The sequence below is a fragment of the Chiloscyllium plagiosum genome, unplaced genomic scaffold (genome assembly GCF_037043375.1).
Source record: "Chiloscyllium plagiosum isolate Xiang-an unplaced genomic scaffold, Cpla_swu_hap1 HiC_scaffold_17, whole genome shotgun sequence".
Classification (NCBI taxonomy): domain Eukaryota; kingdom Metazoa; phylum Chordata; class Chondrichthyes; order Orectolobiformes; family Hemiscylliidae; genus Chiloscyllium; species Chiloscyllium plagiosum.
The window spans coordinates 69,661,045-69,683,170 of NW_028270155.1; the positions used below are offsets into that span (position 1 = coordinate 69,661,045).

Consider the following 22,126-nt stretch of genomic DNA (forward strand, 5'->3'; position numbering starts at 1 on the left):
CCGGATCATCAACGCCACACTCGCAGGAATCCGATTCACTAGAGAGAAAGAAAAGGACAACCAACTCCCATTCCTAGACGTGATGGTACAGAGAACACCTAATGGAGAATTCACCACAAAGGTATACAGGAAAGCCTCACACACAGACCAAGTCCTGAACTAGGAAAACAACCACCCCAACACACAAAAAAGAAGTTGCATCAAGACACTATTCAAAAGGGCCACAACACACTGCAGTACGCCAGAACTGCAAAAAGAGGAAGAAGAACACCTATACAATGTATTCGCCAAAAACGGATACCCGGGCAATTTCATCAACAAATGCCTAACGGAAAGACAACGGAATGAGGACATGCCACAACCCAAAGGACTAGCCATACTACCATACATCAAGAGCATTTCCGAACTGACAGCCAGACTACTGCGACCACTAGGACTCATAACAGCGCACAAACCAACAGCCACTCTCGGACGACAACTCGCCAGAACAAAGGACCCGATACCTAGCATGAGCAAATCGAATGTAGTGTACAAAATCCCATGCAAGGACTGCACAAAACACTACGTAGGACAAACAGGAAGACGGCTAACGATCCGCATCCATGAACACCAACTAGCCACGAAACGACACGACCAGCTATCATTAGTAGCCACACGCAGATGACAAGCAACATGAATTCGACTGGGACAACACTACTATCATAGGGCAAGCCAAACAGAGAACAGCCAGGGAATTCCTAGAGGCATGGCACTCATCCACAGATTCAATCAATAAGCACATCGACCTGGACCCAATATACCGGCCACTGCAGCGGACAGCTGGAACCGACAATCTGAAGCGGCAGGTACAAATCACTATAAATGCCGGAGGAAACATCACAGAAGCGCTTCACAGGAGGCTCCCAAGCACTGAGGATGTCACCTAGACAGGGGACGAAACGTCTGCAACACAAATTCCCAGCTTGGCGAACAGAACCACAACAACGAGCACCCGAGCTACAAATCTTTTCACAAACATTGACAGTAATGTAAACAGTGAAGAAGTTCATCTGAGATTACAAAGAGGTCTTTATCATTGGGCTGACAGACTAAGGCGCTACAGGTGGAGTTTAATTTAGATTAATGCAAGGTTTTACATTTTGGGAAAACAAACCAGGGCAGGACTTGTACAATTAATGGTAGGGCCTGGGTCATGTTATAGAACAGTAACCTATGGGTTCAGGTACATAATTCCTTGAAATTTGCGACACCGGGTGCGTACGGCGTTTAGCATGTTTGCCTTCATTGCTCAATCCTTTTGAGTATAGGAGTTTGGATGTCATGTTGAGGTTGTACAAAATATTGCTGAGGTCTCTTCTGAAGTACTGTGTGCATTTCTGGTGGCTTGGTTATGGGAAGGGTATTAAACTGTAGAGGGTTGAAACTGTATCAGGATGTTGCTGGGGATGGAGGGTTTGGGTTATAAAAATAGTCTGGAACTTCTTTCACTGGCGTGTAAGTGATTTGAGGGTTGAGCTTGACAGGTTTATAAAGTCATGAGGGGCTTAGATAAGGTGAGTAGCAAACATCTTTTTTTTTCTATGGTAAGGAAGTTCAAAATTGGGGGGTATATTTTGTGAAAGGAGGAAGATTTTTAGAAAGGGCATGAGGAGCAACCTTTTTACATAGGGTGGTTAGTGTAGAATGAACTCCCAGGGGAAATAGTGGCTGCAGGTACAATTACAATGTTTAAAAGCCATTTGGATAAGTACATGAATAGGAAATGTTTTGGTGGGACCAGTTAGTTTGACGACAGCATGGTCAGTGTGGACTAGTTGGGCCAAAGGGTTGGTTTCCATGCTGACTAGTCTTCCTAACTTCTGGATGCCTTTGTTTTGCTATTAAGACCATATCTTGTAATCAGTTCCTGAGCAAAAGGGTAGGGTTTTTAGTTGTTGGCTGGAGAGTTGTGGGGTGGTTTTTTTTGTTACTTTTGAAAACAAGTGCCTAATATTTCACAGGCAGTTTTTTTTTTTCTTTGCATCAGCAAGTGAACTTCAAAGATTTTTCCATCAGGCTACACTCTTTATTGGGGGGGGGAAAAATGAAGAAATAAGGAGGCCTTTATAAAATTCATTCACAGGATGAGGCTATCACTGGCTAGGCCAGCATTCATTGCCCATCCCTAATTGCCTGGGCAGGCACCTGAGATTCAACCACATTGCAATGGATCTGGAGTCACATGTAGGCCAGACTGAGTCAGCAAAATGCTATTGGCATTTATTGCAAGCTCCAGGGCAGCCATTGCTGCCTATGAGCACTCAGTTCCACTGGGAGATTGTTATAAATTTGTGAAGCCCTGTCCTGAACTGTCAAACCAGCAAAGGTTTCTTTTCCCATCTATCAATTTAAATCAAACCACCTCCTAACTATATACAAACCAGGGAATTGAAACCAATGCTACTACGTAAGCTCTCATCTAATGTGAAGAGCCAGAGCATTTGGAAGGGAGGTAACTATGGGCAGATTGAGATTAAATAAAAATGACCGGTTTTAATCAGAGGTCCTTTATTTTTCCCCTGAGGTGAAACAAATTAAATACCTTCCAAAAGTCATACAAATTGCATCCTTAGACATTCCCCTGACGACTGCTTCACTTAGTCATTTAGGTTTGTTGGATGTAATCCACTGAGATTGTGGATTGAAGGCTCCTTATGTAGTGTTATCATTTGAGAGCTTGGATTTTAAAGAGGAATAATGGGTTTTTGATTTTTGTTCTCTGACAATGTAATCTTTTAAGAGGTCAGAAAATAAGTTTTTGAACAAAAGTGCTAAAGACAAACATTTCCAAGAAATCAAAATTTTGGCAAAATGACTGGCAAGTCCCCATGGAGATATTTGCTAAGATCTTTGCTGACTTGAGGTTGCGATCCAGCTGAAGAATTATTTGGACAGAAACCAGTTCAAGTGGAGGAATTTTTAGCAGCCAAACAGTCAGTACTCGGAAAAGAAATTCCTGAGTTGTTTTGACGGCTGTGGAAGTTTGAGAAAAAATGCCCTACAAGCCTGCTAATGTCCATAGGTTTAAGGAGCCCATGTCCAATAGTATCTGAATTCAAGTTGCTTTAACTGAGTTTTTACTAATCTTTTCCCAACAGATGTTCATCTAAAGGGTCTGTAATTTGCTGTGTTTTCACTCTCATCTTAAAAAGTGGCAATTTGCAAATGTAAATCAAAAGGGGTAATTCCTGTACCAATGGTTGAAGACTGTAGCTGAAGTATTTGCAATTTTCTCACGACTTTTAAAAACCTGATGTGGAAAACCATTGTGCCTTGGTATTTGTCGTCTTCTAGTGCTATTATTTTGATTTGAGTTCTGATTTCTTTCTTGCACTCACTTTCATGAGTTGCAGCCCTTTGATTCCTTTCTAATTTTGTTAGAATATCAGGTGCATAATCTTCCTTGACTGAAGAGTAATACAAATAGTTAAGATTTCCAATATTCATTTTGATATTACCACATGTTATCCTTTAAATTCCATTTAGAAAATGATTGATAGAACAACACAGCGCAGTACAGGCTCTTTGGTTTCACAGGTTGACACAGCATCGAAGGCCAATCTGAAGCCCATCTAATCTACACCATTCCATTCTTGTCCATATGCCTATCCAATGACCATTTAAATGCCCTTAAGGCAGCCGAGTCTACTATTTTAGGCAGCACGTTCTACGCCCCTATTACTGAGTAAAGAAACTCTGACATCTGTCCTATATCTACCATCCCTCAGTTTAAAGCTATGTCCCCCGAGCTAGCCATCGCCATCTGAGGAAAAAGGCTGTCACTGTCCACCTTATCTAACCCTCTGATCTTGTGTCTCAATTAAGTCACCTCTCGATCATCATCTCTCTAACGAAAACAGCCTCCAGTCCCTCAGCCTTTCCTCATAAGACCTTCCCTCCATGCCAGGCAACATCCTAGTAAAACTCCTCTGAACCCTTTCCATAGCTTCTACATCCTTCCTATAATGCAGTGATCAGAACTGTACACAATACTCCTAGTGCAGCCACAGCAGGGTTTTGTACAGCTGCAGCATGACCTCATGGTTGCAAAACTCCATCCCGCTACCAATAAAAGCTAACACATCATATGCCTTCTTAACAACCTTTATCAATCTGGGTGGCAACTTTCAGTGATCTATGTACCTGGACACTGAGATCTACACTACTATGAATCACCTCACACTTTTCTGCATTAAACCCCATTTGCCACCTCTCAGCCCAGCTCTGCAGCTTGTCTGTGTCCCTCTGTAATCTGCAACATCCTTCGTCACTATCTACAACTCTAGCAACCTTTTGTGTCATCTGCAAATTTACTAACCCATCTTCTATGCCCCCATCCAGGTCATTTATAAAAATGACAAACAGTAGTGGACCCAAAACACATCCTTGCGGTACACCACTAGTAAGTGAGCTCCAGGATGACTCTTTCCCATCAACCACCACCTTCTGTCATCTTTCAGCTGGCCAACTTCTGATCCAAACCGCTAAGTTGCCCTCAATCCCATGCCTTGTTTTTGTGCAATAGCCTACTGTGGGGCACCTTGCCAAACATCTTACTGAAATCCATGTATGCCACATCAATTGCTTTACCTTCATCCACCTGTTTGACCTTCTCAAAGAACTCAATATGGTTGAGGCATGACCTACCTTTCACAAAACCATGTTGACTATCCCTAATCAACTTATTCCTTTCTAAATGATGCATCCTATTTCTTATAACCCTTTCCAACACTGTACCCACAGCCAAAGTAAGGTTCACTTGTCTCTACTCCCCTTCTTAATGTGCCTTGATGTTTTCCTGTTTCTGCAGCTTCCACTATCCTTTTTGTCTTTTTCATTCTTTTATTTTTCTCCCATTGTCTGAATTTGCACCTTTATGCTTTTCCTTTAGCTTGTTACCTTAACTAATTTGTCAAAGCTGACTTGTTTTGGCCGGTAAAGCATCTGCAACTTGGCATTATATATTCTTTCTCTCTTTAATAAACAAATCTAGTCTGTATATAGTTTTACCTGAAGTTTTGATCAGTTTATTGTCACTAGATTCTATTTCATCCTGTTAATTTTAACATTACCAAAATCATCTGGTATATTTTAGCTAAGTTTCTCATTTCGAAGCCTTAACACTATGAAATTTGAACCTTATTTGAAATTCTAATTATCTGTCTACTGTCTTTCCAGTGTCAAAGCCTGTCTTGTTGCCTTCAAATCTAATGACATACATATTAAAAATGACTACATTAAAATGAGAAATTTGAGCAAGTCTCCTGAGCCGCACTTTGGCATATTTTTTGAAAATTCACTGCTGCATCCTCAGCATTTGTAAATTTACTTGGATGCTGTTTAAACTAGTTTTTAAACTATGGTGGAGCTGTTTGACCGTGGCTTTAATAGAATAATTGGTTTGTTTTATTGATGTCCCTGGCAGCTTGCCTGAGGTTAAGCTGCCTCATCTGCAGTTACTTTGCTTGTCGTTTTTGAACAAAAGCGTTGCGTTAGGAAGCTTCCCATAGCTGGCACAGCTTCCATGCTCACTTGAAAAATTCTAGTCACAACCTCCACTTCCTTTTGATTTCTCTCTGTGATTTAGGCATCATGTCACTGAGACACGGTGCCTTATTCAAAGCTACTGTTTTCTATCATTTTAAAATTCATGTATAAATGTGCTTTCTGTACATATATCTAAGTACTGAAACCATCCGAACCTGAGTGAACCTTTTTTCTCTTCAGTATTGACTTGTATCGAACTCAACGGCGTAGTGCTCGGCTGCAAGGAAAGAAAAATGAAGGAGCCGATAAAGCTGATAAGCAAAAATCAGTAGAAGGATCTTGGTTGGCAGCACAGCAAGTGACCACAAAAGAGAAAGTAAAGGTGTGGAGCAAGCTATTAAAACTTGTGTTTCCAAAGGTTTTGTAAAATGTAGGAAAATTTTTAAAAGATGAGTTTTTTTAATGAACTTTTATTGCAAATGTTTTCAGTTTTACTTCATTAATTAAGAATATCAAAGGTAAAATATTGGAAACCAGGAAAATCTTTTTCTGACATTTTGAATATTGCTGTTAGTATCACTATCCTAAGTAAGGCATTTAGATGGTGAGACATTGTGCTGCACCCTGTTGGAGTACCAATAATTAGACTTTACTGCCACATTGAGCTCAGCTTCTGTTATAATTTGATTAAAAGGGCAATGAGGCAACTGGAACCTTTGGTTCAGGACTACTGGTCCTGTTCAATCTGATTCAAAGACTGGTAATGAGAGCAATGGAAAAAACAATTTCAAATTCCTTACAGAAAGGACAACAAATCTGGACAGTGAAAGTAGTTTTTAAGTGCTTTAAATGTCTTCACAGCAGTTCACTATGTAAAGAAATGAAGCTGCTTTGCTTAAATTGTTCCTTTTGAGGCTGGAGAGCTGATTGGCATCACGTTTAGAGTTCTTGGGTATCTAAAGCAGTCCTTGTCCATTTTAAAAACTTACTAGAAGCCAATTTAAAGTACAAGTCTTGCATGTTCTTTAAAAATAGCAGTTATAGTATGAAACTATTTGCACAAAAAAAGCAGATGCAAAATTATACTTTTAATCTTCCAGATACTTAATGATGAGGTTATCAAATTGAATAGCATCATGCATCAGGCCAGCCAGGCACTAAATTGCTGTACAGATGAAGAGCATGGCAAAGGCTCACGAGAGGAAGCAGAAGCAGAGCGTCACCTACTTATTGCTTGTGAGTAATAAGGGAATAGTGGGAAACCAACACTAGCAGAAGTGTGATTATAGGAGGGTTACACTCTCCATAGTTTGGAACTAACCAATGGTGGAATGACTTGATGTTTTAATGACCTGCAATAATAAGCTTCTACCTGATCGTGACTGAAATTGAGTCAATCACTCCTATTTTGATGCAAACCTTTTTTTGTTTGGTGACTGAGGTAATCAATTCAAAAAACAATGTCCATGCTACCAATTTACACCACATTAACTATGGCTGTTGCCGACAAGGCCATCGTTTGTTGCCTGTCCCTAATTGTCTTGACAAAGTGATAGTGAAATTCTGCAGTCAATAGTGCAGATCAGCCCACAGTGCTGTTAGCTCGTCTACTATTCTCGATTACTCTCCAGGTCAAATGTTGTGTTATCTGAAACTTGCCTTTGTAATCCAGCTTTGTCTCCAGGGGTAAAGGACCCTAGTTTGTACCAACACCTATTGTTTTCAATCAACCATGTGTCAGCCATGATGTGGGAGAATCCTCAGTTGATGAAAAAGAGGATATCTGAGGCATTCCAATGGAAGGTAGCATCATAAGAACAGAGAAACTGGAATGGAACCCTTGCAGGAAGCAGGGGATTCACACTTCTAACAATGGGTTTCTCTTGACCAGGTTTCTCTCCAAAATTCACCTGACAGTCATGACCAATTTTATTTGAAAATGATCCTATAAAGCACTTTGAGTAATTTTACACTTAGAGGTGTTATATGAAAATTGCTGTTAATGATGTAAATTGGCTAAACTTGTAATGATAGATGAAATTAATACAATGTCATTTAAGTGGAAATTCACATGGTATTGCACCGTCAATAAATATTTTTGTCCTTTTTCTATTTTTAAAGCTGAGAAGCGTACTGCTTTGCTGACTGAACTCAACACTCTGAAAGTAGAGGGCAATGCTGGATCCCCGGACAGGCCAACAAAGTCGACGAAAGAGCTTGAGCCATGTCGAGGTGCCATCTCCATCTCTGAGCTCCGCCTTCCTTTGAAAGCTGAATTTGTATGTTCAGCCCTACATAATCAAGGTGGGGAAGCTCAAGGTGGGCAAATTATTAGTGTCTTTGTTTACTCTACTGGCAATTGGTTCTGTATGAAGCAAAGATGTTTTGCTGCTCAAGAGCATGGTTGTGGCACAGATCTCCCCTGTTCAAGTATTTGTTGTGCATCGTCAGAGATGGGGCTCTAGGATCTATAACCAATGATGCAGAACTTCCTAGGTGGACAACAGTTTTGCTGTTTTGTCAGTGCTTGAAGATGACGGCAATTTGTATAATAAAATCCGTGAATAAACAATCGTAGTTTGTTGACTATTCTCGATTTACTGTATAGATCAAATGTTGTGTGAGATTAAATTTGCCTTTGTAATCCAACTTTGTCCCCAGAGGTAAAACACCCTAGTTTGAAAACAATAGATATTGCTACAATCATCAAACTACTGCCCTTTAACAGCAGTGTCCTCTCAGTCGTTAGAGTTAAGCTCTAAACTGAACCAAGTTCTACATGTAACCAGAAACGAACAAAGTTGGGTGTATTTTGTATATAACACTTGCAGCAGCGTTTGTGTGGAAAAGTCCGCACCAATGGAGGTATAATGTTTGTAATCTTCAACATTTGTCTCAACTTTTAAACTATTGACTGTAGCTCCAGTAAATGAGTGATCCAAAAAATGCAATCAAAAATGGAAACACTGATTATTAGAAAAGCTAGAGTAAACGTTATCTCAAGCTTAAACTCAAAACATTTTCCTTTTCCTTAAACCCATGGAATGCCCATCCTTTTGCAAAGTAATTTCTGTTTTGTTAATTGGCTAACTCAAGTGTGCTGTTTCTAAAACTTCTATTTTCCCGCTACATCCAAGCTGTCAGAATCATCATGACCTGTAACAGCACAGTTCTAATCACCGATTAAAATTCAAGTGAAATAAAAATTAAACAAGAAAAGGCACACTGCATTACAAAAACGCAAAAATGAACTTTCAGAACTACTTTCCCATATCTCTAAACTGAGTGAATTGTGCAGTCAATAGTGTGACTCATACCTTTAAATTTTTGCTTGTATTAAGAAAAATATAAACCAAACATCCTAAAGCCATTGAATATATTTCAACAAGCAGAAGTTAATCACTTTTAAAAATAGACTGCAATTGTAATGCACAAAAAATAGTCGTAACTGCAACTCTTCCTTGCTCTCCATGTGAACAAGATGATCTAACAATATTTACTCTACCCCATACTATCCTTTTATTCTCTTTGCTTCATGCCATTCCTACCTCCACTTCTCCAGCCGATATTCACTGTTTATGCCTCAACCACAAAAGCTGATTTCAATTTTGTACCAATGGCTCCTCATTGTAGACCCTTCCTTCATTCGGTGGCTCCTCTTATTTTGCTTCTATCTCATCCCTCAATCAATGTCCTAATCCCTTCTAATTTTAAACACTTTGACATCTTGTTTAGTTGTGGTGGGGATCTACTATCTTTTCCCACATTGTACCTCAGTGAATATTTATACCTGATCTGAAGCTTCAATATCCTAAAGTTACGTACACTGTGAGCTCTGCATTTTCCCCATCTTCTATGCCTGTCTGTCTTGGAAGAAACCTGAGATTTAGTCAACCATGTTCACCCCTTTTGAAGTTTATGCTAGCTATTTACGACCAGTTTATTTTTATAAACTGATGTTATAATATCATTTTAGACACTAATTTATTTTAAAAAAGAAATTCATAGCACCCATTCTAGGCTGTCATTACCCAAAGTAACTTGATAACAACCATTTTAAAAGGACAGTTTAATAGACTGGGCCCCAGACCAACGCTTAAATCTCATTATGTGCATTTCTTCCATAAACATCAAATATTGTTGTATTTATTGATTTGTCACGGGGCAGTAACTTATGATGGCCTACATCAATGTTTTTGTTTCTAAGTTTGTAGTAGATGCTGGTGTAATGTTAACTATTCTTAGTGCAGGAATTGAAATAATTCCTCAAGCTGGTGAGGTCAAAACACTAACATTTGTAAGATGTTACCTGATTGAAATAAATGCTAGTGTACTTGGTTTAGTGCATTAATGTTCTGCTGGCAGCAAATATCAAGTTAATGAAATCGAGATGGTCAGAGCCCACTGTTTAAGATTTGAAAAAAATCTAAGTTTGTTTTACAGCATTAAGATCAAAGCAGCTAAAGTTAGGGTTGATACGAACTGATACACGATTAAGACTTTCAGTTCCAGCCAGGAAAAGACATCTTATATTAGGTTAACATTTGCTCTCACTTCTGCAAAGCAGGCAAAATACTTTTTCTTGAAATAAGACAGCATTTAAAGATTTGGCTAATTATATACTAGATAAAATATATTTTTTAACTGGAGAATGGTGGGTTAGATTTTAAGCATTAAGACCAAGGTTATGATCAACCACAAAATAAACTTCCTGTAATGAAATACTAGTTGACAATCTCCTACAGACACCGGATGCTGCGGTAAGGTGTACTCTTTGGATTGAAGCTGAGTTCAGTCATACTCTATATCTGTATGAGAGAGATTGATATGCTATAACTGAACTCTGGGAAAACCTTCATTGCCAAACATTGGTGTCCTTCAATTTAAGTACTAGAAAAAAAATGCAAGAAGGGACGTTTTCATTCAAATAATATCTGGAATGTAAACAACTACTTCAAAAATGATTAATTGTGCTGGAATGTTCCATACAGTTGGATGCACAGCTGAAAATATCAGGAACTTTGTGTCAATTATCTTTTACCTTCACTTGAATTTTCTTTCTCTTCAGGAAAACCAAGTCACTATTTCTTACTGATGATCCGATATGGTCCACATAACATTGTGACGACTCCACTAGCAACAGCAGAAGATGCTCAACATGGTGATACCATTACTTTCCCAACCACCATCACACTGTGAGTTATCATCTCTTATGGACTACTGTTTCTGGAAATAATTTCAAAATTTAGGAAAATATCAACTAATTGCATTTGTTAAACTATTAAATAAATGATGCAGCCATCTAATAAAGTCATTTTCCAACCTAGATATCAGAACTGCGTGGTTTGATGCAATTTCTGCACAGGGAGCAGGTGTTCGACCCATCAAAGCTGTCATGTCACTTTTTAACTGGAGCTCTCTGATCTGAACCCTAATTTTTTAAGTCTCTGCCTAAAGGATAATTTTAAGTTTCTGTCTAAATTGCAACATCTAGAAAACAAATTATCATAAAGATCTTCTGCAGTTCCCAACTTCTTTTGACATCCTGCTATCTTTCTAATGAATATATCCTGACTGTAACAGACTGATCTATGAAAGTAAATATTTATTCACCATTAAAATGTTAAGCTTTTTTTAGTTCTTTCCTGAAGCTATGGGAGGTAGGGCTGCTACATATTTTCAGCGCATCACAAATATAGCTTGTTAGATTTTATTTTTGTTTAACAGTTTTGCTGTATCCTTTCCAGAACTTTAGTATGTTTCCAACAGTAGGGTGAACAGCACTAGGCATAGTATGCCAACTATGACATATCTAATGTCCTCTACAACTTGAAGTTGTTTCCTTTTTTATAATCTCTCTGGTATAAAGTCCAGAATCCATTCGTGTTTAATATCCTGCTTTACCTGTCAAGAGGAAGTGAAATAAATGCCAAAGATTCCTTGTATGATACTGTTTGCCTTAAAACCACAGTAGTACGCTAGACAAAATAAAATAACCTAAATCATAAAAAATATAACTGATCTTGATCTTGCAATCTCTAGGCGTGATATTCATTACAAATTTGAAATTGATGTGGAAGTATACAGCCTGGTAAGTTAATCTTCAACTTCTTTCATGTTTTGTTTTTAAACTATTCCCTTTTCACAATTGCAGACTGTTTAATTTTGTTTTGTTCTTGCAGGCTCAGACAGCAAATGTAGCCACCTCTGAGAAGCGGAGAGTGTCAAGATCTAAGGTGATTTGGTAATGTGCTTTTAAAGCATGTAATCTGATCTGCTAACTTGCGTGTGCAGTTGATTTGATTTTTCTTCCACAATACTTTATGCTTTAATTTCTATTTGACAATTGCTGTTGGATTTGCTATTTCAAGTCTTGAGGTTGAAAGGTGAATGTTATAATCACTAAACTCTAGTATATCATCGGTCACTTCTTTGCTGGCCTGTCCACATCCCCTTCTGTAAATTTTGTCTCCAACATTTCCTGTTCCTCCACCTATCTTTGTGTCGTCTGTCATCAGGGGAAGTGATGGCCCAGTGGTATTTATAGCTAGAATATTAATCCAGAGATCCAGGTAACATTGTGGGGACCTGTGTTCAAATCAAATAGTTGAATTCAAAAAATGAACCTTCCAGCTCAGCGAGCAAACCTACATCCAGAACCTCAACCTGAACTACAAATCTTCTCCAAAACTTGCTCAATAAAGTTCTGCAATGAGCAAACTAATGACCATGAAACTATTGTCAATCATTGGGAGAATCTACTTCATTATCCTTTTTTCAGGAAGGAAACTACCATCAACTTAAAAAACCTTGCCAACAATGCCCTTGATTCCTTTGTGCAGATGGTTAACGTATTACACAATTTGTAACTATAGTCCTAATGCTGACCCCTACGGAACTCCACTAGTCACTGGCTGCTATCCTGAAAGACCCCTTTTCCCACCTACTTTCTGCCAGTCAGCCAATCCTCTCCAGCCAATACCATGCTGTCATGCCCCTAACACCAAGAGCTTTTCATGGCTCATGTATCCTGATGGCTAGCTTCCTGCCCCATCTGTCCAATGTAGTGTTTGTTGCTGTCCTTGCAGGGTATTTTGTAAATAGTTTTTCTAGCTGTTGGTATAGGGTCCTTTTAGGTTAGAGTAGTCTGGTAGTCATCGCCAATGTCTTTGACATATGATAATGTGGCTAGAGTCTCTGGGCATATTGTCATCTTGCTTGGTTTGTTGTTTAAGAATCAGCGGACTATATTCATTGGTTACCAGTTGTTCTTTAATATGCTGCATAGGCATTTTCCTTCTGCTCTTAGTTCCTGTGTGAGGCCTGTTTTAAATTATGTCCTGATGAGGTCTGTTTGTGGGTGTTCGGATGGTTGCTCCTGTAGTTAAGTATCTGGTCTGCGTTGCTTTCCTGTAGATGCTGGTCTGCAGTTCTCCAATGACTATTCCATTCCACTGTCACATCTAGGAAGGGGAGTCTGTTCTCTTCCTCTTTAGTGAAACTTGTGCCAGTAAGGGTGTTAGTGATAATGTAGGTTTCCTCTAATTTTGTTCCATTTCATGATAAAAGTATCATCCACATAGTGGACCCAAAGCTTGGGTTGGATCGTGGGCAGGGCTGTTTGTTCTTAGTCATTGCATATGTGCTTCTAAGAATCCTGATTATTGATGATCACGTGGGTGGCCAGAGATTCTAGCTACGTTACCATACATCAAAGACATCTGAGATGACAACCAGATGGCATCAAGGTAGCTCACAAACCTACCAACATCGAAACAGCTACTGATGAACCTAAAGGACTCTACCAACAACCAGCAAAATAGATGTCATTTACAAAATGCCATGCAAGGACTGTAACAAACACTACATCAGACAGGCAGGAAACTATCACCAAAAGACATGACCAGCTACCACTAGAATCCTTTCGTACAGATGAAGGACACCACTTTGAATGGGACAACACATCCTTCCTAGGACAGGCTAAACAGACGTGCTCGGCAATACCCGGAGGCCTGGCATTCTAACCAGAGCTCTATCAATAAACACGTCGACTTGTACCCCATTTACCAGCCTCTGAGAAAAAGAACCAGAAATGATATCGCCCACCTTAAAAGACTCATGAATAGAAAGTGGGACACAACACCAGTGCTTCACTGGAGGCTCACTGATGTCACCATGCTAGGCAACAAAATGTCTTGAGAACCAGTCTACCAGCTCAGTGAGCAAGCTTACAACCTGAACTACAAATCTTCTCAAATTGCAAACTATCTTCCCATTCTGCCTTTGTTCTCATACCAACAATGCAATTCTTTAGTCAGATGCCAAAGTCTACTACTTTGCCCACACCATCACAACAAGACAAACCCAGTGTATGGGATTTTACCACAATCCACTTATTCCCCATTAATGGGGAATAAATAAAAAATATAGTTATAAAATTTAACTTTTTTAATACAACAATAAAAAAGTAAATAATGCATTGTGTGTGTATGTGTGGGGCGCATGTGAGAGCACGAGCAAGCATTGGCTTATTGCTTTGGATAATTCAACTGCGTCGAATGGTGGAAAGTTATCCAAATTTTAACTGTGCTATAAAGCAATACTTTAATGAAAATACGCGGCTGCAGTGATATCAAATTTCTCTTGTCCTGCGTCCTACTTTCTTTTATTCTTGCTAATGATCTGTATGTTAAAAGCAATGAAGGATTAATCTTACTTTTGTACTACTGCACAGGTCATAACTCCAAAGAAACTGCTGAACTCCATTACTGTAAGTGTTTTCTTTTTAAGCGATGGTCTGAAATGCTGCAAATATTAGGTTACCACTATTAATTGTACTTGGTCAAATAGCTCCTAGACCAGTTTAGCAATCTCGCAGTTGATTTAAGAGCCATATTTAAATTGGGTTGAGATGTCATGATATGCATTGAAAGGAGCTTTGTGAGTGATTGCACAGGAATCTAATTGAGATTTTGTTTTTAGGATATACGAGAAGAAAATAGATCATTTGTTCTTTTTTATCCCCCCTTTTCAGAAATCAAGCCTACAGTCGCCTGGTGAGTTAATACAAACATCCTTTTTCAATTTTTTATCAAGAACCCTTTTTAAAGAAAAATGTCAAGCATATGATTTATAGTGTACTACGAGATGCTGAATGTGGCTTTTGTGCTACTTCTTGCACAACAGCTGTTATCTTTCTAGAGGCACCCTAATTGTCAAGTAAGGTTTGCACACAAGAATACTTATCTGTTGTGGTTCTGTTCGCCAAGCTGGGAATTTGTGTTGTAGACGTTTCGTCCCCTGTCTTGGTGACATCCTCAGTGCTTGGGAGCCTCCTGTGAAGCGCTTCTGTGATCTTTCCTCCGGCATTTGTAGTGGTTTGAATCTGCTGCTTCCGGTTGTCAGTTCCAGCTGTCCGTTGCAGTGGTTGGTATATTGGGTCCAGATCAATGTGCTTATTGATTGAATCTGGTATGTGCTTATCAGATTCAATCAATAAGCACATTGATCTGGACCCAATATACCGACCACTGCAGCGGACAGCTGGAACCGACAACCGGAAGCGGCAGGTACAAATCACTATAAATGCCGTAGGAAAGATCACAGAAGCGCTTCACAGGAGGCTCCCAAGCACCGAGGATGTCACCTAGATAGGGGGTGAAACGTCTGCAATACAAATTCCCAGCTCGGGGAACACAACCACAACAACGAGCACCCGAGCTACAAATCTTCTCACAAACTTAGAATACATATCTATTCAAATCCAAACTTAGCACGCACATGAAAGGGGCAGTTCTCAACTTGTGAATAATTCACTGCCATTTTTCTGCTTTCTGTTATAACCTTGCACATTTGTTCCTATAAAATAAGTCTAATTCCCTTTATGCCTTGATTGAATTTGTCTTCTCCACATTTGGTCAGTCCATTTAAACCTGAACTACTCTGAAAGAAGTTTTTCTCATGTTGGCCTACTTCTGGAGGACGTTCATGAGCATATTTCCGGAGAAGTTATTTAAGTGGAACTGGGAATTAAGAAAGGGATGATCACGTTATTGGGATTGTATTATAAACCCCTCAATAGTCAGTACGAAATTGAGAAACCAATTTGTAAGAACATCTGTTATTTGTAAGAACAATAGGGTGGTTATGGTAGAGGATTTTAACTTTCCAAACATAGATTGGCACTGCCATAGTGTTAAGTGTTTAGATGGAGAGGAATTTAAGTGTGTACAAAATATTCTGATGTAGATGTACCTACTAGAGAAGGTGCAAAACTTGACCTTCTCTTGGGAAATGAGGCAGGGCAAGTGACTAAGGTGGTGGGAGCACTTTGGGGGCCAGTGATCATAATTATATTAGTTTTAAAATAGTGATGGCAACCAACGAAAACATCATGAAGCTAGTGGACCTGTACCTCACCACCCACTTCACCTTCAACAACATAATCTACAAACAAACCAACGGCACACCCATGGGATCTCCGCTATCAGGATTCATAGCAGAAGCGGTAATGCAATGACTAGAACAAACAGCCTGACCAACCATCAAACCAAAAATCTGGGTCCGCTACGTAGATGACACCTTTGTCATCACAAAACAAAACAAGATCGAAGAGACCTTTAACATCATCAACAACACCCTCAGGCATAAAGTTCACCAAGGAGGAAGAAACTGACAACAAACTCCCATTCCTGGAGGTCACAGTCGAAAGAAAGGACAACGGAAAACTACAAACCTGCGTATACAGAAAACTGACAAACACTGACCAAATACTTAAATACACCAGCAACCATCCCAACACACACAAACCAAGCTGTATCAGAACACTATTCCAACGAGCCACATCACACTGCAGCACAGACGAACTTCGGAAAACCGAGGAGGACCACCTATACAATGTATTCGAGAAGAACGAATACTCAAAAAATAGAGTGTGCAGATTCCTCAAGAACAAACCACGACAAGCAGATCAAACACAGCCAGAAACCCTAACCACCTTACCATACATCAAAGAAGTTTCAGAAATGACAGCCAGACTACTAAGACCTCTCGGAATCCTAGTAGCGCACAAACCCACCAACACTCTCAAACAAAAACTAACAAACTTAAACTTAAAAGACCCAGTACAACCCATGGACAAAACCAACGTCATCTACAAAATTCCATGCAAGGACTGCCAGAAACACTACGTAAGACAAACAGGAAGAAAGTTAGCCACCAGGATACACGAACACCAGCTAGCCACAAAAAGGCACGACCCTCTCTCCCTCGTAGCCCTACACACAGATGAGAAAAAACACCATTTCGACTGGGACAGGCTAAGCAAAGACATGCCAGAGAATTCCTAGAGGCCTGGCACTCCAACCACAACACCATAAACAAACACATAGATCAAGATACCATCTATCAAACCCTCAGAAAACGAACAGGAAATGACATCGCCACAAACCCCAGGGACCCCGTCCAGGACAAACATATAAATAGAAAGCAGGAGACAACAACTTCGCTTCACCTGGAGATCGCCACTGATGTTACCTAGCCAGGTAATGAAATGTCTGGATATCAAACCTACAGCTCAGCGAGCAAACCTACACACTAAACCTCAACCTGAGCTACAAACCTTGCAAAAAAGACTGGAGGTTGGCTAAAGTGGTGCCACTATTTAAGAAGGGTGGTAAGGGAAAGCCAGGGAACTATAGACTGGTGAGCCAGACGTTGATGGGCAGGTTGTTGAAGGGAATCCTGAAGGTCCGGATTTACATGGATTTGGATTGGTATGGACTGATTAGAAATTGTCAACATGGCTTTGTGCGTGGGAAATCATGTCTCTCAAACTTGATTGAAGTAACAAAGAGGATCGATGAGGACAGAGTGGTGAATGAGATCTATATGGACTTTAGTAAGGCATTTGACAAGCTTCCCTGTGAGAGACTGGTTAGCAATGTTATTTCTCATGGAATACAGGGAGAACTGGTTCGAAGGTAGAAGACAGAGGGTGGTGGTGAAGAGTTGCTTTTCTGACTGGAGACCTGTCTGGTGTACCACAATGATCGGTCCTGGGTGCACTGCTTTTGGTCACTTATATAAATGATTTGTATGTGATCACAGACATAGTAAGTTTGCAGATTACACCAAAATTGAAGATGTAGTGGACAATGAAGAAGTTTACCTCAGTGCAACGGGATCTTTATCAGAAGGGCCAGTGGGCCAAGGAGTGGCAGATGGAATTCAATTTACATACATGCGAGATGCTGCTTTTTGGAAAGGTAGGTCGGAGCAGGATTTATACACCTTTTAATGGTAAGGTCCTGGGGAGTGTTGCTGAACAAATACCTTGGAGTGCAAGTTCAAAGCTCCTTGAAAGTAGAGTCACAGATAGGATAGTGAAGGAGGTGTTTGGTATGCTTTTCTTTAATGGTCAGAGCATTGAGTTGAGCGGTCATGTTGCAATTATATAGGACATTGGTTAGACTATTGTTGGAATATTGCATGTAATTCTGGTCTACCTCCTATAGGAGAAAATTGAAAAGGTTCAGAAACTATTTACAAGAATATTGCCAGGGTTGGAGTTTGGGCTGTCAGGGCAGGTTGAACAGGCTGGGGCTGTTTGCCCTGGAGCATTGGTAGCTGAGGGGTGATCTTTGAGATTTATAAAATCATCAGAGACATTGATAGGATAAACAGGCCAAGTATTTTCCCTGGGGTGGGCAAGTCCAGAACTTAAGGGCATAGATTTAGGATGAGGAGGGGAAAGATTTTAAAAAGCACCTAAGGGTCAACTTTTTCATGCAGAGGCCAGTGACCTATGGAATGAGCTCCAAAGGAAGTGGTGGAAGCTGGTACAATTGCAATATTTTAAAAAGCATCTAGATGAGTACGTGAATAAGAAGGGTTCAGAGGGATATGGGCCAACTGCTGGCAAATGGGATTAGATAAATTTCATATATCTGAGTGGCATGGGCAAGTTGGACCAAAGTGTCTGTACATCTCTCTGACTCTGTCACTGCTGTTTTTGTCAGTCAGTTTAAATCTGTGCCCCCTCCTTTTCAATTCCTTATGGGGAAATGTTTTCTCTGTCCAGGCAGCTCAGGATTTCAAAGCTCCTTTCTGACTTCCAGGAAGAGAGTCCCAAACGATGTTCATAACTGGTTCCATGTATGAATAATTTCATTCTCCTAGATCTTTTCTGCACCCTGCCCAATACCTTCAGATGCTTTAGTGTGGTGCCTGCAAATGACTTTGTGAGGCTCCAAATCAAACTAATATCTTGTACATTGTTCTCTTCACCATTTACAGTGCTCTCAAGGTTTGTGTCATAAACATTTTGGAATGATATCCTGTGCACCAATGTCTTTTAATGTATATAGCAAAGCAAGATTCTTTTGTTTTGCTGTAGACCTCCACTGAGGTTTTGAGCTGGGATTCAATTTGGCATGGTGAATCTTTAGCTGTATTAATTGGGTGTGCCACTGTAGCTTTCATAAGTATAATACTTCAATTTAGTGTGTTTTAAATAAAATTAGAAAAAATACAACCAATTTGGTATTCCCATTAACTGTAATGAAAATGTACCCATTGTACTAATGTTAAAAAAAAATGTTGTTCGTCTTTTGACTTAATGGATGCAACAAATTTCCTTGGCCTTTATGGCTTTCTGATAATTTGCTTGTATGTATGTGCTCTTGCATGGGGAGTCCCTCCAATCCAATTCCCTAGTCCTTGATGGATGTGAACTTGGTGTCTATGCCAGAACATGTATTACAGGACTTTTTAAAAACTATAATGGTAATGTAACATAACCCAAGATGAAATAAATTCTTTGACCTCCTGACTGAGTTCTGAACTTACATGAACAGTGATTTCCCTGACCTCCAATCTAAAGCCATGTTATCCACTTAAATTGTCAAGTGCAATAAGCAGAGGAGTGGGAGTCAGTCATTCACTCCCATAAGTCTGTCATACCTTGAAATTGGATCATGGCTGGTCACTTGGTTCCAAATTGTTTGAATAATGTTTGATTTTATACTTTGCAGCTGCCAGTCCTGCTGTTAGTAATTCTGTACGCAGCAGTAAATTTGTATTGGTTGGGTCACATAAAATCACCTTGGCATCCTTGGGAAAAGACAAGTTTCCACTTGACAAAGTAAGTCTTGGAATTTTAATAAATTGTTCATAGTCTTTCTAATTGCTTCTAAAGTTTGTGATTATATGGTGGCAGACTAATGGTGAACTTTAGCTTTCACTTGAAGTTAACTCTAATCCCTTCATCCACAGAATGGTTGCAGCACAGAAGGAGGCTATTAATGTGCCAAATCTGAGCAGGCTTATGTAAGGAGTAGTTCCCTTGTTTTCTACTCCTAACCCTGCGCGCACACTCTTGTTTTCAGATGATCCAAATGCTCTTGGATGCCTCAGTTGAAACTGTCTCCACCATATCTTCTCAGGCAGTGTCTTTCTAACTGTGAAAAGGTTTCTCCTTTTTTGCTGCCATGGCTTCTTTTGCCAATTACCTAAAGCCTCCTCTCTGGTTCTTGATCCTTCCACCAGGAAAAGCTTCTACCTATTGATTTTGGTTGAATACCTCTATCTAGTATTCTCCAGACTAGCCTTCCTCAAAAGATACCATAGTTGAGTACGATTTGCCCTAACAAATCAATGCAGGTTTTCCAAATGATCATTAGTTTTGTCCCTTTTATGGAAGTTACTGGACTCTGCAGGATAATTTGACTGGTTTGTAGCTGCTGGACTTATCTTCTACATCACGTTTTTAAACAAGACTGTTGTTACAATTCCCCCAATTCTCTGACAGCATGCCTGAGTCTATTATGCTGGAAAATTAACATCAATGCACTGCAGTGAATTCAGTAGGTCAAAAACAATCAATTGACTGGAGCTAAGGAACAAAAAGGTGCATTTGCAACTCTCTTCCCTTCATATCCTTTGAATCTTATCTGGCCCTGCTGCCTTAACAACTTTTAAGTATAGGTAGTCTTTCCAATAACCCCTTTCTATTAATTTTTAAACCCCTGTGTCTCTACTGCTCCTTTTTTTTCACCATGACTTTGACAGCATATTCCCTGAAAGACCAGTTCAGAGTATTAATTTGCTTTTAATTAAGCCATGCCCCTGCCTCAGTACAAAATTCTCCTTTTGGGCTGTGTATATTTTAGCTTGATTGTTGGTTACATTACATTTTGGTGTCTGTCAAGAGTGCTCTTTTTTTCTAATCTACATCCAGCGAGTTCAGGATTTGTTTGTCTACCTTTTCCCCTTTGTGGAAATATCTGTTGACTATCTAAAAAGCACAAACCTCTAAATGCAGCCCATTGTTCAGTTATGATTTTTCTGCCTACCTTTGGACCTGACTCAAATTTAGAATCATTGGTCTAGTAATCATTGAGCTCCTTTTTATTGGACTACTACCCAGTCTGTATTTAGAAAGTCAAGTTCCCAAAAATTTTTGCACCTCTATAAATTGCAAGATTGCTATGCTATGTTTTTTCCCCCCACTATTTTAAATCTAAAGACTACACCAAGAAATGTAATTGCGTCATTTTTGTTCCTTGGCTTTGACCCAATTGATTTCTGTTCTTGAACCCTTCTGGGACATCTCTTTCCAGCATAGCAATATTCTCCTTAATCCGTTACCCCCTCCCTTTCCTTTTTTTGTCCTTTGCTTTTTCTCTGACCACCTTGTATCCAGGTCCCGCTCCTGCCTCTCTCTGAGCCAGGTTTCCATTATCACCACAACATCATTATTTCCTTGTAGCTCAACCTGAGCTACAAATCTTCTCAAAACTCGCTATTGTTTCATTGTGCCTATCTATACACTCAGCTCCTCAATCTTATTTCTCACATTATGTGGATTCACATAGATTCACATAATTTCACAATAACCCTGTTTGATACTTTTTTTTTACTTTCTCCCTTATTCTGATCCTCCCTGCTACTCCCTTTATCATTTTCTTCTCCAGTATTTCAGTTTATTTTTGTTTCTTACTCATCTTTTCAAACTCAGGTAGGGCCTAGTCTGCACTCTTCTCCTGTGCTCTCTGGAGTTCAGAAGAACAATTTCTGAATTGGGCTTGATACACAGAAGCTGTCTCATGGCTATGGAGTCTAAAATGTGGGGCACAACTTTTAACCCCAAAGGATTTCATTGCTCCATTTTTGGGTAAATTGAAGGCTAACGTGCAGATTTGGTGTTGCAGAGAATCGAGGGATATTAGACCAGGCGGGAGAGTGAGTTCAATACAAAGATTGAGTGACAAAACATGCAATGAAATTGCAGCCACAATTGGTGCGGCTACACTTGTTTAATCTATGTGCTTTCCTGCAAAAGGAGATATTCTCTCAAACCTTCTCATGATTTATGAGGTGACTTCTGTGAAATGGACTTTGCCGATTTTTTTCTGTTCTCACTTCATTTTAATGTTGAATTCTTTGGACTTTTGAATAGTGAACTGGACTGTTGAGGTAGAGGAAGGTAATGAGGGTCTTGAAGATACAATGCACTTATTGTACTGAGGGCACAGTAATCTAATTGAATATTGTGAAATATTCATTCAAAGAATGGCACTAGGTTTGTGAACTCCCAACA

General features: G+C 39.6%; 1 protein-coding gene across 6 annotated transcripts in view; it reads left to right on the forward strand.

Annotated features, from left to right (window-relative positions):
* LOC122558634 (anillin-like) overlaps positions 1-22,126 on the forward strand; it is a 58,862-nt gene that overhangs the window by 29,548 nt on the left and 7,188 nt on the right. For 5 of the 6 annotated variants that reach the window (XM_087996056.1, XM_087996057.1, XM_087996059.1 and 2 more), the window contains 9 exons: positions 5,767-5,908; positions 6,627-6,762; positions 7,648-7,845; positions 10,595-10,721; positions 11,569-11,617; positions 11,709-11,762; positions 14,261-14,296; positions 14,561-14,582; positions 19,560-19,669. In XM_087996056.1, coding sequence (XP_087852182.1) covers positions 5,767-5,908; positions 6,627-6,762; positions 7,648-7,845; positions 10,595-10,721; positions 11,569-11,617; positions 11,709-11,762; positions 14,261-14,296; positions 14,561-14,582; positions 19,560-19,669 — 874 coding nt within the window. The remainder of the gene's footprint in view (positions 1-5,766; positions 5,909-6,626; positions 6,763-7,647; positions 7,846-10,594; positions 10,722-11,568; positions 11,618-11,708; positions 11,763-14,260; positions 14,297-14,560; positions 14,583-19,559; positions 19,670-22,126) is intronic. The other variant, XM_043707432.2, reaches the window with a different exon arrangement.